At 39.9% G+C, this 19,428-nt stretch overlaps 1 protein-coding gene across 5 annotated transcripts in view; it reads left to right on the forward strand.

The window, feature by feature from the left end:
* LOC307252039 (uncharacterized protein) overlaps positions 1–19,428 on the forward strand; it is a 29,802-nt gene that overhangs the window by 4,542 nt on the left and 5,832 nt on the right. For 4 of the 5 annotated variants that reach the window (XM_080029573.1, XM_080029577.1, XM_080029575.1 and 1 more), the window contains exons 3-15: positions 6,622–6,683; positions 9,303–9,332; positions 12,085–12,182; positions 12,470–12,562; positions 13,907–14,070; positions 14,958–15,173; positions 15,520–15,618; positions 15,798–15,835; positions 15,945–15,991; positions 17,104–17,135; positions 17,309–17,425; positions 18,550–18,681; positions 19,059–19,100. In XM_080029573.1, coding sequence (XP_079885699.1) covers positions 6,622–6,683; positions 9,303–9,332; positions 12,085–12,182; positions 12,470–12,562; positions 13,907–14,070; positions 14,958–15,173; positions 15,520–15,618; positions 15,798–15,835; positions 15,945–15,991; positions 17,104–17,135; positions 17,309–17,425; positions 18,550–18,681; positions 19,059–19,100 — 1,170 coding nt within the window. The remainder of the gene's footprint in view (positions 1–6,621; positions 6,684–9,302; positions 9,333–12,084; positions 12,183–12,469; positions 12,563–13,906; positions 14,071–14,957; positions 15,174–15,519; positions 15,619–15,797; positions 15,836–15,944; positions 15,992–17,103; positions 17,136–17,308; positions 17,426–18,549; positions 18,682–19,058; positions 19,101–19,428) is intronic. The other variant, XM_080029576.1, reaches the window with a different exon arrangement.

The following is a 19,428-nucleotide window of genomic DNA, read 5'->3' on the forward strand; positions in this document are numbered from 1 at the left end:
GTCTTTAGACTGACTTTTCATCTTTACTAGTCCCTCTGCTGCTATCAAACAGTCTTGGGCCGCTATGTGAGTTTCCCTTCATGTTAGTCAGTGCATGAGTTGACATGGTGAATCAATCAAGCCACCATATTTCAATATGATTATTGACCGTTTTAATCGTCTCTCTTCCATGACATACTCTGAATTGATGATCTGGGTGTTTGCTGGGACCTGCTCATCTCTGTACTATGGACGTATTACCTGCTACTTCACCCCCCCACCCTCACACTGTGTGCACAGCGCTATGCTGTCCGTGAGATACATAGCAATTGTCCAGAAACAATGAGCTGCTAAGCGATAACAAGGCTTCCAATCAAAGAAACACCGCATAACCTATTTAAATATATTTTTTGTGGATGGATTAGGTTTTAAAAATAAACACTAAAAAAATATTTCAAGACCTGGGTCCAAGAGCCGGCACCAGTCCAGGGACCAGGGATTGGGAATCGCTATGGTAAAAGACCCAACACTACTTATTCCAAAAACAAAATGTGCAATTAACTTCCATGACATGCTAGCTGCGCTCACGTGTAGGGCTGGCCCGAATGCCATTTTTCAGGCTTCGAGTATTCGTTGGTTTTTCGAGCGAATATTCGAATATTCGTTCCAGAAAAACACACCATCAAACCAACATTAATAATGCATGTACTCACTGAAACCGAGTGTGTGTGAGCCGAGACAGCAAGCTGCGTAGTTTGTTGATGCTTTAATAACTTTCGAACGGTAGTAAAGTCGGAGTTCCTTACTTTTTCCCTGTGGAGGCAAACAGCTGTTTTTCCGTTCCAAATCAGCTGTCCTCTGCGCCATCGTAACCCGTACAGGAGCTTATCAATTCATCCAGGAACGTGCATCTTTTCGGCGATTTATAAATCCATACAAAGATCCAATATTGATAGTCGTTTGTGTCCATATTATATCCATTATTAACCGCCTATTCCCATGATGCAAGCAAGTCACGGTTGATGATGGCTGAATAGCATGGCTGAATGTAAACAAACAGCTGAGCTAAGCTAACGTTAGCATTACTTCAAGCATTACATTTCCTTCCGAAATCGCGCTAATGTTGTGGTAGCCTATAGAGTTATTAGGAACACAATCTATTCTTCCTCCATCTCTCTCTCCCTCCTGCGCTTGGTGCCGCTTTTAGTTTGCCTCACTCTGGTAACATCACGTAGCCTACTACAGCTGATATCACTGGTTGCGCTTTGAAAGGGCAACTGCCAACTTGGTCAAAGTTCAAATAATTCGATAATATATTTTAAATGAACGTCTAATTTGTATTTTACAATTGTTTTATAACTTGTATATCCAAATATTATTTGCTGACAAAATATACTGCAGTTTGAGCTACCTTTGCAAAAAAAAAATCAAAAAAAAAAATCTTGAAAAATAAATAAAACGAATATTCCGAATACTGAATTGAGCTCTGAATACTAATTTAACAAACGAATACTCGGATATTCAAATAATTCGGGCCAGCCCTACTCACGTGACACACAGAATTCTTAACAATCAATGATCGATCGTCCATTTATCATGACCATCCCTAATTTGCACCCCACATTGTGATAAGTGCTTTTGGCCACAAAGATAAATAAATAAAAAGTAACTTTCAGTGCTGAAGTGCCTTCAGGTGCCGCAATTGCTGCTTAAATTGCAACTATAAAAAAAAAGAAGAAAAATTCATTTCTCAAGTGTGCCTTGTTCTTAGTGGATACATTATTTAAATGTCATGAACAAATGTGATGTGGGGTGTGGTTTATTTAATAAGTTTCTTGTCCAAACAACATCAGAGGTGGGGGTTGTCACATGCTCATTCTTCCACAGCCTCACCCTTTTTTCCCAATTGTGTATGTTCTGACTTAATTAACAGACAGAAATGGGTAATGAGTAGAAAATTTAATTGTCAAAAGATGAGCTTAAACTGCAAAGGTGTCCCAATATCGGGCTTCTTTTTTCTAAAGGTTCTAAATTCAAATCTATTAAACCTTTTCACATAGCCACAAAAATGGTGTACAGATAAGTAAAACGTGCTTACATTAATGGGTTCTAAATGAATCGATAAATCCAAAACCTAAATGTATCCAGCATCCATTTGACCAGTACCAGCCAATCCCTCTTTTGTTTTCCTGGGTATTAAGATGCCCCAAAATGTCATAACTATTGTATAATAAATGCATCAAATTGACAGCGAGATTGTTTCATTTAGGATTTTTTTAGCTGCATGTTAACGTATTAATTGTGACAGTGACGGTGTCTATAGGCCAGGACACAACGGTCCGACTACCCGAAAATGGAGACTGCCGATTCAGGCAGCTCCAGTCTTCCCGTCGCGGCCAAAAAAGTGCCAAGAACACACCGAGCTGACTGCTGACTTTCCGTACGCTCTGCGCTTGCGCGGGACGTAATGTCTCCATAACAGCAGGCGGCGCTAATCTGTATTGCGGCCCAAAAAAATACGGAAGTCGGAAATGATGGGAAAGCTCTCTAGACCATAAACATAGATAGAAATACGTATTTATATTTATGGACCATAAAGAGCACCATTTTTAGCAGAGAGTGTCGAGCATGGTGTCGAGCAGTCAACAAGGGTTGATGCATGTGAGTACTCGCTGAACGAAACAAACACATTAAAACAATGGCTAGCTTTTTGTGCTACCCGCCTCACTTCCGGACTTTACTGATTCGCTAGCCCTCCACCAATCAAATCGCTCCAACTGAAAGACTGCCCGCCGCCAAAAGAAGCCCGACGACATCTACGACGACAGATTTCACGGCACACACCAAACAGATGTGTGTCCCCGCCCCCTCCAGACTCTCCGACAGCGATTATCGGGCCGGTGTGTCCGGGCCTTATGAGATACAACAATAAGAAAATCTTACCTTTTTTTGGGATGGTTAATTAAAGTTTATATAACCTGATCTGACAAATTGTCAAATTGATCTCTGCTGGATCAAGGGAAACTAGTTCAAATGGTGTGATAATGATCAGGAAGCAATATAGTGCATGTCCGTGTGTTGAAAGTGTGAGGGCACCGGACTCTTTTCGGCTCCGTGAGAGTGGTTAGTGACACAGCATCAACTAATACCAGTCAGTGCTACACACACCTGATTGCAATGAGTTGATGCAGTGTCACTTTGTTTTAGTAGGCTACCGCTCATTCATTTAGGAGTCTAGATCGCTCCATGGACATATAAAGAAAGGTTAGCTCCCGTGAAATTGTGTATACGTTGCTTGGCAACGCCCTCCCGCCCGCCTATCTCTCCCTTTTAGCTTTTCTTCATTGCATTTTCTTTTTTTTCTTTGATGGTTCAGCCCCGTTATCAGTCATTATGACGACAAACAACTGTCTCAAACAAGGCTCCCGCTCCCCTTCCCTCACCTGGAGGGATAGGCTTCTCAAATCGCGTTGTTGCTCCACACTGAAATCTGCGACCAATACGGATATGTGACCATAGAGCATGCATGCGTGAACCGAAAATCGGACTGGGTGTGCGACCAGACCAAATGCAGTAATAAAAACTATATAAAAACGTCTTTCTTTGCACTGATGGTCTCGTTTGCTGTTAAAGGTAATTTATGATTATGTGAGGTAACATGAGGCTGTTTAAAAGATATTTAAGTGTTATTCGGAGCTGCTTTAACTCGCGATTAATCGCACATTTATTCTGTTTCACATCTGTTCCAAATTTACCTTTTTTAATGAGATTAATTGAATACTCATCACCATGTTGGGAGTGGACAAATATGCTGCTTTAAACAAATATATGTTCATTAATATTGCAACAATCCATAACAATGGCAAATCCTGTTCAGAATAAACTCATAGGCAGCCTATTGCAACATGGTATGGTTGTTGATGCCAGACTGGCTGGTCTGAGTATTTCAGAAACTGGGATCTACTGGGATTTTCATGCACAACCATCTCTTCTTTATGAAGAATGGTCCAAAACAGAGAAAGTATCCAGTGAGCTACAGTTTAGTGGACTACAATGCCTTGTTGATATCAAAGGTCAGAGGAGAATGGCACTAGTTCCAGACGATAAAAAAATGCAGTTTGTTGAGTGGCCACTAGGGGCATGTTTAATAATAGAGCAATTCCTAATGACCCCAATGTTAAATAGGCCATTTTCACAGCATTATTAAACCTATTTTAATAGCCAGGTACAAACAACATTCTAGCCTGTATGTTACTGAGGGGGGGGGGGATTATTTTGTACCAGGTTTATACAATTGGTGGTTAAAATGTATGAAAAATCAGGGGCGCGGCCTCTTGTGTGACTGCTAGCTGCTGCCCCTCACTTTGCCTCGGAGGTATACGTCAGCTAGATGGGCGTATACCTCCCCCCAACGTCACATCAATGCCCTTTTTTGGTAAGAGGAAATGAGGCGGAGTCAAAATCTGACAAGATGGAGACGCGCATCAGAGAGGACGATTGGATGCATTTGAAATAACTGAGATCAGTCCGGATGCTAAATCCATTTTATATACTATCTTTGGTTCACACCCCTAATGTATATACAGTGTCGCTTGAAAGTATGTCAACCTCTTGAGCCTTTTGGACTTTTATTCAGTTTAAACTAGAGGTGGGCATAGATTAATTTTTTTAATCTAGATTAATCTAGATTAATTTTGAAATTAATCTAGATTAATCTAGATTAAAATGGCTCATTTGAATTCATTCATAATATGCGTGTGCTCCCTAAATAATGACTCAAAGTAAGTCTTTGAGAACGTGTTTCTCAAGCCAGGTGGCGCATCAGACCAGGGGCTCATCTCCTGTTTCCAACATGCATCACAAACTGCTTGAGGAAGCTGTTCTACTATGATAATTGGTGATGAAAATAAATAATGTTCAACAAGATGTACTTGTGTTTACAAACTGTTTATTCAGTTAAACATGAACTTTGAACTGTAGGCCATAAGAGGTAACGATGAATTGTTTAGGGCTGCAACTAACGATTATTTCAATAATCGATTAATCGGTCGATTATTTTTTCGATTAATCGATGAATCGGATAAAAAAAATAAACATTTGTAAATGCTGCATCTTTATTCAAAAACTGAACATTACTTCAAATTCACAGTGCACACTGAAGTGTCAAAACACCAGGTTATTGCTCCAACGTCCCGGAACTATTAAAAGTAATATTAAATGATAAAAAATTAATAATAAACTTAACTGGGATAACACAAAAAAAAACATACAATGTATGATATACATTTATACAGTATAAGGGATGTCCATGGTAAACCAGTCAACCGATAATATTTTTAACCGGTAAATACTAACGGTTAAAAAAATTAAATCATCTTAATTTCTCTCAGATGACAGGAGAGTTAATTTGTATTGATATTGATACCATTTTCAAGACTCCTTAACGATCCAAGTCTTTATTGATATCAAAATTGATAATTTTCTATTATTTTGTTGAAATAGAACTTGTATTATTGCTTTAATTGCTGATATGATCATAGCTCTAGATAGGACATTAAACAGGTCATAATTCCATTCCATCTTTACTATCTATTTTATCTTGCTGGGAAAACAAGTTTCGCCAAAATCTCAAATTTCTTTTTTTTTGTGTTGCATTTGAACACATCAATCATATTACTGAGCCGGCCTGAACACATCACAGTTGACATGTTTGCTACTTTTTTTAAGCTAACTAGCTTTATATCCTTCCGATTTTAACATGGATTTAAAATCTGGATCACTATTTTTAACTGACGGGACTTTCTACACCGTTCGGTTGTATGATTACTGCCGCTGCATTGAATGACTGTTGATGCGCCGATGCCGATTCTCCGAGCACGTCTGCACACCGTCTGCAGCAGCAGCTGACAGAGTTTTTTTTGGACTAGACGGATACTGAGTTGATGGAGTTTTTTTTAACCCAAAGAAAGCAAAGGTACAACACTTTTATATAGGCCTGCAGTCCAGTGTTAGATATGACCAAAATACAAGCTGTGGCCGCTCACACTATAGCTTTCCCGCACGTGAAGCGAGCCTTCACGTGCGGAAGGGGGTTCACCCCGACGGCGAACAGCATCTCCCCTGAGCCGAACAGGAGGTGGAATTAAGAGATTAACGGCGATATTTTTTTTATCGCCCGATAAGAGTTTGGCGTTAACGCAGCCGTTAACGCCGTTATCGGCCCACCACTAGTTTAAACATTGTTTGTACATTTTTATCAATACCTGTACCACAATCCCTCCACTTCACAATTATGCTCCACTTTGTGTTGGTCTATCACATTAATTCCCAATAAAATACATTTATGTGTGTAGTTGTAACGTGACAAAATGTGGACAAGTTCAAGGGGTATGAATATTTTTGCAAGCCACTGTATATATGGGATCAAAGGACTGGACCTAAATTTTGGGTTTCACCCGTTTGAATAACGGATCGTCTTGAGCTTTGTCTGAGTACTTCAGACTTTCACTGTTGATTAATTGGATATCTGAATGCTAAGAATTGGCTCATGTTGTATATCTTCATATATTAGAAATGTGAATCTAGCTCTGTTAATTGTGTGTTAACTGACATCTTTCTCTCCCATTTGTCATTTTTCTTTAGGACTGGGTTGACCATATTAACACAGTCAACCACACTGCTGCCTGCAGAGACCTGCGCAACAAGTGAGGACATTTTCAATGTGGTTTTATGAAGCCTTGCATCTCCTATAATTTTTTCATAGTTCAGGATTTCCCACAGCGCATAAGCTAAGATGTCTGCTTAAGGCCAGGACACACCGGCCCAATAATCGCCGTCGTAGAGTCCTGAGGGGGCGGGGACACAAATCTGTTTGGTGTGTGCCGTGAAATCGGTCGTCGTAGATGTCGTCGGGCTTCTTTTGAGCCGATTGAACATCAATCGGCGGCGGGCAGTCTTTCAGTTGGAGCAATTTGATTTGTGGAGGGCTAGCGAATCAGTGAAGCCCGGAAGTGAGGCGGGTAGCACAAACAGCTAACAACAGTTAGCCATCGTTTTAATGTGTTTGTTTGTTTCGTTCAGCGAGTACTCACATGCATCAACCCTTGTTGACTGCTCGACACTCTTTGCTAAAAATGGTGCTCTTTATAGTCCATAAATATAAATTTACGTATTTCTATCTATGTTTATGGTCTAGAGAGCCGTCCCATCATTTCCGGCTTCCGTATTTTTTCGGGCCACAATACAGATTAGCGCCGCCTGCTGTTATGGAGACATTACGTCCCGCGCAAGCGCAGAGCGTACTGAAAGTCAGCAGTCGGCTTGGTGTGTTCTTTGCACTTTTTTGGCCGCGACGGGAAGACTGGAGCTGCCTGAATCGGCAAACTCCATTTTCGGGTAGTCGGACTGGTGTGTCCTGGCCTTTAGACGCATCCCGCATTACCGCTCGTTCAACCGTCGTTTCTTCACCCGTTTATTCACCCTTTATTACCCGCCCTATGTATTGTCTTCAATCAGTTTCAAAATTAAATCTAGGATTACAAGTAAACTGTTGCCTACTTACACATACAGGAAAAACAGACGAACATTGATGTTCCATGGAAATTCTGTTTCTACTATGCAGTAAGAAGTGCTTTGCTGAATAGCTGTGGCTCTGTGCTATGTGCTGAGAGATCATAGACTGTATATAAAAGAGAAAGAGACGTGCACATTACCATGCCATAAAACAATATTCCAAATGATAAGGTAACCTTTCTTGGTAGTGGTAACTTTAGTGGTTTAGAAGTATACATTTATTAGCAATACAACATTTAAATAAAAATGTGCACTCTAAACATTGACGATAATGTATAAAGAGCTTTGTTTCATCCATCTTTCAATCCGGCCATTATTCTGCCTGCAGCATTAACTACAGTCGCAATGAGAAAAGGTCAATGACACAATTTTGCAAAACAAAAAAACATGAGCTGCAGAATTTAAAATATACTACCAAGTTCAATGTTAACTTGCCCTTTAATTCTGGTTCAGAGAATATATCGTTTTATGTTTGACCATCCTCATAAGGGACTTATTAACTATGGCTGTCCAAGGGCATTAGAATTTCCGCATTTGACCAACACTCCTGCGCCGTCATATGTCCGTCAAGGGGAACAGTCACATATGTTGATGTCAAGACCGCTTTATATGCTCGTGCATGAGCATCCGTGCCATGCCGAGGCTCACCTCTTCCAACCAGGCAAGGGCCAAGGAAGTGTACCATGCTCTTAATGCTGGGCTTACACTACACGACTTTTCACGCGATTTGACAGTCGCAGACAATCTTCCAATGTCGGACTGAAATCACAGAAGTCGTGCTGGAGTTGTGGCGCTCTCCCTTTATCTCAGTCGTTTGGTGTATGGTTGTCTTCCGACCTGATTTCAGCCAGACTTCTTCCCGTCCTGACGTCCCGACATTATCAAACATGTTTGATATTATCGTTAGTCTTAAGGGGTTGGCTGAAGCGAAATGACGTAAACACTGTCACACTCTCGCATGCACCAAGCGAGACGCAGGAGGAGCGGCATTAGTCGCGACCTGTGTCCGCCTGTGCAGGCACTTATTTCGGACACTTTTTCCTTGAAGCCTTGGCGGGAGAACCAAGCTGACAGCCGCGCAACCTTAGCACTTTACCGTCAAATACAGGGTTAGGAGTTAAAGTTATTGGGGGACGAGCTCAGCAAATAAAGATGGTCAAATAACTGAAGTGTGAGCCCAGCATAAATTTAACAGAACACTCACACTATTTAAACAAACTAGACTTTAGCCGTCAATCATGTATGGGCCCGGTACGATTGCCTAGTGTGAGTGCACCCAAACACAGCTTGTTTGGGGAAGTAGTGTTAGCGATGAGAGTTAGCCATAAAACAGATGTACAGGGCAGTACAAACTGAAACAAGCTTAAAAAGAGTTCATCTGGAAAGCAGTGCAGAGACTTGACAGAGTGGGCCCGGTACTACAAACCACCATATCCCATGACACTTAATTGTATCTAGATAATTGCTTAAAGGCAAGCTCAGTTATTGTAATCTAGAACACTTCTTGTCAGTCAGCTGACATATACTCACCGTTGTATGTGCACGCTGAAATTAAGTCGGGTTTTATACACAACCAAGCACCCCCCACGCGCGGGTCGCCGATGCCGACGGTCTGGACGGGTGGAGCATTCGCCCCAACTGTTTAATGTATGTTTTAAAAAGCATGGATTTGTATTTGAATATAGAAGCATTTGGTATTTCTTTAGACAATTTAAGACAATGTTGAATGACATCTTTGTGTGTGTCTGAAGGTACCCTGACTGGAAACCAAATCTACCAAGGTCAGTTTTATTCTTGTTCTTGTGTTTCCAATAGTCTGGATATAGCTGTAAACAGCAGCCAGTAGGGTCCTGCACATTTTAAATAACACGTATCTCACTGATACCCAGGGGGCAAAGTGATTTTATGGGCATGGAATGTTGTAAAAGGTTGTTCAGCAGAAATTATATCTAGGACCTTCAAGGATCACAACCTGGGTGGACAACCTGGTCAACTACCTGCTGGAAAGCTTAAGGGGACTGAAATAGCTAATCGTAACCATGGTTAAAGAGGACCTATGATACTTTTCGACTTTTATGACCTATAAACGTTGTTATAATGATTTATAGTCATGTTTAACCATACTAGAGTATCAAATAATTGCGTACATGCATTTCGACGTATTCCCTGCTGACCGTCTGGGGTGGCTATGCAGAGCACTAAACACTATGGCAGCCGGTCGAGCCGAACTCGTTCAAATTTCCGGATTGTTTCTGTCACGCTCAGGTCGTTTCTGTCATGTTTCCATGTATGGTAATGCTGCCGCTCAGGCAAGCTCCGGCTGCATGCCCCCAGCTTCCCGAAAATTTCCCGCTGCTGGAAGGAAGGTAACCAATCACAACGGAGTGGGGTTTGCAGCAGGGGGGGAGGGGCGGAGAAGCTCAAAGCAGTGTGTAGAGAGAGACTGCTGTGCTCGCTAGGGCAAGAGGAAGAGTGTCCCGAAAATCTACATAGTTTTTTGTGATGTGATTTGTGTCAGGTTGCTATGGAAGTAAATGAGTGTCATCGGATTTTGAAAATAAAAAGCCATTGAATTTTAAGCACTGAATATTTATGCATTGAAATAACGTATCTGAATTTTTTGCAGCATTGAAATAATGTAACTGAATTTTTTGCCTCTGAATTTAACTCATTACATTTTAAATAACTTATTTTCACCTTTATTTGACAATGTTCTCAAATTCAAAATTAAATATTCAACGTTAAAAAATTCAACGTGCCAAATTCAACTGCAAAATCCCATGTATGAAATTCAGAGTAAAACTTTGGGGACCCAAGGAAGAGCAATCGATCATAGATGCTAGATCGCGTTCAAACAAAGAGAGCCAGTGGGAATATTAGCTTGTTGCCTTGGATACCCCTGACTGATGCAGGAAGGCAAATCAGGTTTTAGCCATGTCAAACGGCAACACAAGTAACGATGGTGCTTGGGTGAGTACAAACATGTTTCTATATAGGGAAGAATATAATGGCTAGCATATATATAGAAACATGTTTGTTTCCCACTTGCTCTCTTTGTTGAACGCAATCTACTATCTATGATCGATTGCTCTTCCTTGGGTCCCCAAAGTTTTACTCTGAATTTCATACATGGGATTTTGCAGTTGAATTTGGCATGTTGAATTTTTTAACATTGAAAATTAGATTTTGAATTTGAGAACATTGTAAAATAAAGGTGAAAATTTGTTGTTTAAAATGTAATGAGTTAAATTCAGAGGCAAAACATTCAGATACATTATTTCAATGCGGGCAAAAATTTAGATACATTGTTTCAATGCTGCAAAAAATTCAGATACGTTATTTCAATGCATAAATATTCAGTGCTTAAAATTCAATGGCTTTTTATTTTCAAAATCCGATGACACTCATTTACTTCCATAGTTGCTCTGTAGCAGTTTTTAACAAGAAATGAAGACCAGAAAAGTAGTATAATAGTATCTCTTTAAAGGCGAGGGTAAAATTAAAAATGTTTAACTTAAAGATATCATCATTAAACTTTGCCATTTGATTACTGTCATTAACAAAATTATTTTTTGTATTGAAGTTGTCCACCCAGGTTGTCATCCTTGGAGGTCGTTTTACAAAATTCCATGTCTGTTTTCCATAAAAGGAGTTTTTGCCCCCTGGGTTTACGCCGTTTTGTTGTTTACCCATTTGAAAATATTTCTGTTGACTTTTTCAAGGTTTAATGAAAAGGTGAAACTATAGTAAATGGCCATGTTTCTGAACCTAGTAGAAATAATAGAATGTTTTAAGTGTACCCATATTAACAGCTTAGAGCAGCCACACAGCGCGTGCAGGCCGCGATGAAACATTATTCAGCTCTCGAGTCTCGCCTTTTTTTCCGAACAAGATGCTTTTTTTCTCTTTTTTTCTGCTAAATTATACAGAGAAATACATCTGTTGACCATCATATTTCCCTAATACAAGCAACATTCACTATAGTTTCAACAATTCTGCTGTGACTTTCAGATTTCAACCTCCAAAGCATGTATTTTATGCGCAAATATATATATTTTTTATATATAAAATTAGGTAAACAGATTTCTATCGAAATTCAATATATAAATGTATCATAATATGATGTGCGCTGCAGTTACTTTTACTGCTTTTCCATACGTCATCGGTCCTGATTGGCATAACCTTCACAAGACTTCAGGCCGTGGTGGAACGCAAAGTTCCTAGTAGTTTTGATGGAAAAGAGGCTTACGTTTAGTCTGTAACAAAGTCAATAGCAGCTTTGTTTTTCAGTCTTTTTATTTAATTGACACATGCTTCCGAATCCTGAAAACTTCACTAGCTATTTTGCTCAGGTTGCCCAAAAAGAAAATATGCCTCCATGCTACTACTTGTCCCAGCAATCTCTCTCTCAGTTAACTTGGTGTGGTTGTGTTCTTTACTCAATCAATGTTGTTTTTGGTCTAGTCGAAGTGGACATGGCAGCCGAGTGTTATGGAATCCCAATGACGACTCTCCTTCCCATTCTGTATCTAGGTCGCTCTCTGGTTCTCCGACCCCAAGTCCACCTCACAGCAAACGCAAGCCGCTTGGGAGGCCTTACCCATCTCACCCTCTCCATCAGCCCTCCACAGGTAGAACACATGCCAAATAGTAGGCGCAACATTCATCAAGTAGGGGAATAAATGACTAAAGTAATGTCAATGCTGTAATCCCTGACATTTGTGTTCCCACACACAGCTCACATGGGTAAACTCAGGATAGTTTTAGAGTCACAGTGCATGTGTGAAAGGGGTTTTAGTTTACTGTAGGATAAGTTTGCACAGTGATTGATTATGTAGGGATTACTGAATACTGTATTGTGCTTGGTATATGTCAAGTATAGTTTACCCACTTATCAACTCAACTTTATTATCTTAAGAACACGGTCATCAGTTGGAGTCTCACCATGCCGGCTCACTTAGGAATTCCTCCAGAGAACATCGCCCTGAGAAGAGGGCCAGGGAATCTTTTGGTAAGTCATTGTGTCTGTTTTTTTTATCTTTAATTTTGCCTTTTATTAAAGAGCTGACAGGGTGTAGAAACAGGAAACATAGGGGGAAAGAGGGACATGACATGCAGCAGAGGTCCCCAGCCACACTTGAACCACGGACTAGAGATTATGTGGTATGCGCTGAACTATGCGGCTTTGTTTATGCTCAACGCGGTGTCCGTGGCGCTAGAGTGCACAATGTAAGTTTTGACCACCAAGGTGCACGACTTTTCATTTCATTTTAAAATAAGAAATTTTAATAAAATTGTCCCACTAGAATCACTTACAACGGAGGCATCTATGATATTTCTTAATGCTATGATTATGTCTCGTATCAGCTACTGTATAACCTGCTGGTCTCAGGCAAACAAATCAACATTAAAATCAACTAAAAGTCTCCACAAACAAGCTCTTAAAATATTTGACAGAAAATCCCAACAATATCACCACTGTCAAATACTCTCCCATTACAACATACTAAACTTTGAGAATTTCGTCAGGTACTCGAATATCCGTATGGTTCAAAAAATATTAAACAATAGTGCTCCCCCTCCCTTGAAAATGTTTGTCAAGCTCTGCTCTGAAACTACCTGTAGAACTACAAGGTCCACCACTAGGGGGGAGTGTAGAGTCCCTCAAAAAAAATCAACATTTGGTCAGTCCTCTTTCTCCTACAGAGCAATAAAAGAATGGAACATCATTCCAAATGAGCTGAAAGTGTTGGCAGACTTTCACTTGTTTTCAGGCCAATTTAAGAAATGGATTGTCAATAACCAAACCTGCACGCATTAGTTTAGTCTTTAAAAGTCCTCGTTTTAATGATAGTTTTATCTCAGTGTAATTTTAAAATGGTGATTTCATGTGTGCCATATAGTGATGTGATATGTATATATACTGTATATTGTTGTTGTATTCTGTGTTCACCTGCACAGGGACTGCAGATGGAAATTAGCAAACTGCTATAATCTGGTACAATGCATCTTTTCTCTGTGAGATTAATGTTACTTTGTACATGGTCCCTGACAAATAAACTAATAAACTAAAACTAAGACAAGCCTAAAGCACACTGTTGCAATAACAATACGGTCTGATGACTATCTTGACATGCCATACTGGTCAGGTGGATGGATTATCTAAGAAAAAGATAAGTGTTCCATTACAGAAACCAAAAGTGTTGCAATTTTGCATTTGTATTTTTGTTTTGTGTAATTGGTTTTCTATTGCTCATGTTTATGACTAAATTGAATAATTGTTTTCGTTTGTTCCTTCTCAGCATTTAATTTTGCTCTCCTTTCCTTTTTCCTCTGATTTGTGGCCTGTCTACAGGTGGTCCCTTTCACAGTGCTGGGAAATATCCACAGAATAATTCAACCAAGTTCTCCACAGACACCAGCCGACGTCCATCCCTCTCCAAGGCCAATCGCAACTCAAAAAATTCAACATTGCAGCCCACCAAAGCTGTCAAGAGTGGCACCAAGCCCGGAACCAAGGTGACTAAGACGGCAAGTGCCAAGGCTGCTGACGGGAGTGAAGGGTTTTCACTGTGGAAAGCCAAAAGTGCCTAAAATCAACCCCTGTATTAGCTAAATGAACACTAAATTGCAGCATTTATGCAGTTTTATTCCTGAAAATGTGCGCTTTTTAAGGCACTATAATGAGCTTCTTTAAAACGCAACTTTTCACAGTGCTTTAGGGAGGTGCCATTAGACACTGTGCAACACGCTATAATGTGAACTAGTGCATTATATATTGTCGTATGAATTGTGATTTTCTTTGATTATCATTCATTATTCATTCAAACGTTATTTATACTCATTGAGAGTTCAGATTACTAAAAAAGACAATTAGATAATAAAAGAAGACAACTTTGTAAAATGGCTGCAAATAAATGACGTGGGGAAAGTACAATATAGTTATTTGCAACAGTTCCAGGTGTTGTTAGCAATCACACATTTCAGCACATCACGTAACATTAATCAGGCTTTTGTTTGGAAAATTCATTAATTATATATTATTATTAAATACTTGTAATTGCTATCAACACTACACATTCCATGAAATAGGAAGGCACTATTTAGCTCTATATCTCTGTTATCGATTAGTCAGACCTGCTCAGGTGGCTAGGCTAACTACCTATTTACTGTTACTAAGCGGCACATGCCATGTTATGTCAGTGGTCGCTGTGGCCAATGCCACAGGCCGATAAACAATCTCGGCGTCTCTCGTGTTTTACAGTATTTATTTGTGTGGTGGAACTTATACTAGAGGTTGATTCCTGGCACAGTGAAATAATTAATTTAGAATTAAGTTTGCTTCTGTTAGACTCAAGCAGGATTTCTCCCAAAAGCAAATTGAACCTTGTGATGTTGGTTTCCAGTCTGCCAAGCCTCCACCGGCCAAGAAGAAGAAGAAAGTTGTGAGTCCAGCCTCCCAGGACTCCTCTGTGGCAGACCGTCTGCTTTACCTGACAGGCATCCCGAAAGACGCCTCGGAGCAGGAAGTGACTGATTGGGTCGGGTCCTTTGGCAAGATCAACAACGTGATCCTCATGCCATGCTCCGAGGTAGAGAGTGAAAGAGACCAAGGACAAAAGGTACTATCGAACACATTGGTTATGGAGGCTTTTTGCTAGAAATATAACTAATCTTTTTTACAGATCTCCTTCCAAAACTCACACTCAACCGATATTGCATATTCATTAAGGCAAAATACTAAATGGACTGCACATTTTATTTTACACTCAATCCTCAGTGTGTACCATTAATAGATCAGCAACCGGTTTATTCTTCGTCCGTGAAATCAAGTTCGCACACCATTTTACACAATGCAAACCTTAAGGAAATCAGGCCCGTAGTATATAAATGTGGCTTTACAAGACAGCAAATTATCATTTCATTTGATATATTGGACATATTATCATCTTAACTCCTCCGCTTCAGGCATCTGTATGTATGGTGAGGATGGAAGATGCTCAGTCTCTGGCTAACTCCGCTAATCTCTCCATCCGAGACCAGCAAATCACTGCTTCAATTGCCAAGGTACTGTGTGGAAAATAGATGGACGTGATGCATATGGCATATAGTGTAAGACCTTTGAAAGATGCAAGTTTAAGTCGGCCTGTAACACAAATGTATGTTTTTTTTTTTTCTTCTAATTTTGGAGCACATTAATGTCGTGGCATGTACACTTTAGGTTAACTCATTTATTTTTGTTTTAGGAACACGATGCAGGTCAGTCTTTGGATGCTAACAACAGGTCTGTCTGAGTTTTCATCATAAGCATTTTTCCTTTACCCTACTAGTTACCATTCACAATGCCAATTTTAACTTGCTTTGTCTTCACTCCTCTTCAATTGTCTTCACAGCAAACCTGTTCCAGGACCTGACAAAGGTGCTGCTGAAGAAGACACTGGTAGGAAAACAAAAAAGTGGAATTTGGAGACTGCCATGCCAACAAATAAAATAGGGAGAGACGGAAAGACTAAGAATATCATACTGGAAGTACTTTTGCTGAAATAAAAGTACTGTTTCTTAAGACATTTCACTCAAGTAAAAGTACTTGTGTAAATATATATTAAATAAAAGTTAAATTGTGCTCAGAGTAAATGTTAGTGTTCAGTATACCAACTTTAACTATATGAAAAATCGCTATTATTGTGACTAGGGTTGCTGAAAACTCTCAAAATTGACCTTTTCTAAATCCTGGGAATTCCCTTGTATTCCCTTTACTCGACTGAGGGGTTTTTGGGCACGTTTTAGACATATATGCGCAGGGCAGACTGAATGTAAGGGCTAGAACTAATGGCACTAAACGGAGTCAGAATAGTCATCAAAAGGCTTTTTCAGACGAGGAGTGCACGTGGACCGGCGAGAGAGGAGGTGTTGTAACCATGGAAGTAGCTTTTGTTAACAACCATATTACGGGTGTAATAGCAACTCATATTGTTAACATTTGTTCAGTAATTAAGTTGATTAGGTATTCAGTTCTGTTTAGTTTAATTTTCTATTTTAATATGTTGATTGAGTCTAGGTTTGGTACATTTGTATTCATGTAGCCTACAAGAGAAAGCAGCAAAGTCTGACTCGAAGACGGGATCACTGTGAATATCACCATCTGATGAAGCAGAAAAGTGAAACACTTTTCAGCTCTACCAGGCTGTGACAGCGCGTGTGTGCAACAATGAGTAAAGAGGTGACAGTTTAGCAGCTGTGTGGCCGCTTACCGCTCCACCTGAAGAACTCCCGTGCCTCTCTCTCTCTCCGCTCACATGTCATTGAAGAATGTATAACCAGGCACGTCAATCCCCTCCCGTCTGAAAAGGCCACGATGGCCAGAATATCTTTTATTATCCAAGCCTCTATTAATGAGAAAAATCTCACCCACTTGCGCTGACACATTTCCTGGGATTCCCGGAACCCGGTCAGCAACCCTAATTGTGGTTTACCATGTTGTGGTTGTTGTGTGGAAAATCTACTCATTTTAGCTCTGTTTGAACTTTTGCCCTACATATCTCCTTTCTGCAGGAGGTGAAGCTGACGTGAAGACTGCTGATCAGGTACATGATACATACACATACCTGGTGGGATATTAAAGCACAACATTTTGAAATCGCCTGTTGAGTCTCTTCAACAACATCCAGTGGCTGATACGCAATTGTGAATTAACAAGCAGTAAAATATCGCTATCCAAGCATTTTCTGCTCAACACAATCCAATGTTTGCTACACAGGGCATGGTGTTGATCACAGGACTTCCCGAGAGCATGTGGTCAGAGAGTGACATCGCCGCGCTGATTGAGCCCTTTGGAACTCCCTCTGACATCATCATGGCAACACAAATAGGAAAGGTTAGTACACATACTTTCATTTGAAGCTTTGGCTGTTTCTAGGAGAGGAACTTTTGACACTATTGAACACCACTTTATACAAGTAGCTGAAGAAAACGCCATAAACAATTTTGCAAGATAGTCGTTAAGTTTATTCACACGTCATATTATCATTGACAGGCAATTTCATAGAAAATGTATGGCAATATAAGACAAGTGAAAGGGGAACCCGAAATAAGCTAATAAAAGGTCCTAGCTAGGAACTGTATTTATGGTACAGAACAAATGTATGAATGGAATCACTTTTTGCAGCATTGTCCCTTTAGACGTCAATATTGAAGCCCCCTAAGAGGATCGTCTCAGTTTTTCCCTGTGTGGATAATAAGATTTCCTCCAGTTTGACCCTAAACGTATCAAGGTCAGAGTCAGGGTGGTGACAAATAGCACCACCAGATTACCAGATTTTGAACACGTGTTAGGTTGAGGTGAACGGAGCTATCTTCTGCATCGGAGGAGGTAAAACCAATGTTGGGCTTTGTTTTTTTACAAAGAGGCCCTGACAGGTGTGAGGTCTCACTCTGACTTATTTTGGAGAGTCATCAAAACAGAATGAGAAGGGGAAATAGACTGAGAAAGTGACTCCGGGGTTTGGAACAAACAAATAAAATAGTTGTGCAAATATTGATATTTGCACAACTATTTGGATATTGTTTGCACTTGTGCTCTTGTATGATACACTGTGGCGAAAATGAAATACTGTATGCTGCCGTGTGTGTTTTGTGGCCTGCTGTTCATTTTGCTGGGGTGCATTTGCTGGTAAAGGGGTTGGTGGCTCTGCGGACTCCTTTGTAGGGTTGTAGGTTCCACTACTTTAGACTCACCCTCTGACTGGCAGCTGCTCTAAGGTTTATCTCATTCAAAAGCTTCCTTTGATAGTTTAGTCTACAAACTAACTGTTCAATAGGATGCTCACGATACATGATCATGAACAGTTTGTCAGTTCTGTTTTTACTGGTGATTTGCTGGTGAAAAAAAGCATGGAAGCTTGTTTTCAACTGCTTATGTCTGACCTTACTCTGTCCAAGGATGTATGTGTTGAAGAAAAGAACTACACATTATTTTGAAAAATGCTTTTTGTATTTCAGGTGCTTGTGTCAGTGCTAAACATGGATATTGCTCAAGAGTTAGTGAAAGTCAACACCTCCAACCCTATGAAGATTAATGACTGTGAGCTGAAGATGATCCATCTCAAGAAGTGTATCCGTCTCAGCACACCGGTAGGGCTCTCATCACTAACCCAATTTTTATCTACAGTATATCTACCTCCCATTCCTTAGAAATGGATAGGAACTTATTAAAAAGTTAAAAAAAAGTAGATATAGTGGTAAGTGCGGAAATATTCAGGGAAATGATGGTGCGTGACGTGAAGGACTGCCATGTTTTGGTATTATGGTACTCAAAATGTGGTCAATGGTTGTCAGGTCTATTTGATGTTCTTCATTAGTCATCTCATTTTGGGAGGTTGGTTTCTTTAATATTCTTCTTAAAGAGTAGAATTTCACTATTTAAACTATTCACCGTTTTCCTTTGGGGATGAATAAAGTGTCTCCTGCCTGTCTCTAGGGATTAATACTTTATGAAACTCTTTCCACAGGTGGCTCTCTACAATCTTCTGATGGGATCAGAGGACCCATTAGTGAGTATTTGTCACATTATTGTTCTCTCCCTTTTTGGTTAGTTTATTCAACAGGGACAGTACACACAATACACTTTACTGTAAATATTTAAGTTTTTTTCTTGTCATCAACAATGGTTAAGAGATAATGACACATTATGTCTGGCAATCCAAGAGTAGATTTAGAACTTTTTATTGCATTCACCAACCTAAATAAACCTGCAGCTTTTTCACAGTAAAAGCAATAAATGCTTCTAATTACTTGAAGCTTAAAGTGTGAAACTGCCACATCGCCCTTGAAATCCGACTATAAAAAAAGTCTTGTCATGCTGTTATCCTTTTCCATGTG

This window comes from Ammodytes marinus (genome assembly GCF_949987685.1).
Source record: "Ammodytes marinus genome assembly, chromosome: 6".
Classification (NCBI taxonomy): domain Eukaryota; kingdom Metazoa; phylum Chordata; class Actinopteri; order Uranoscopiformes; family Ammodytidae; genus Ammodytes; species Ammodytes marinus.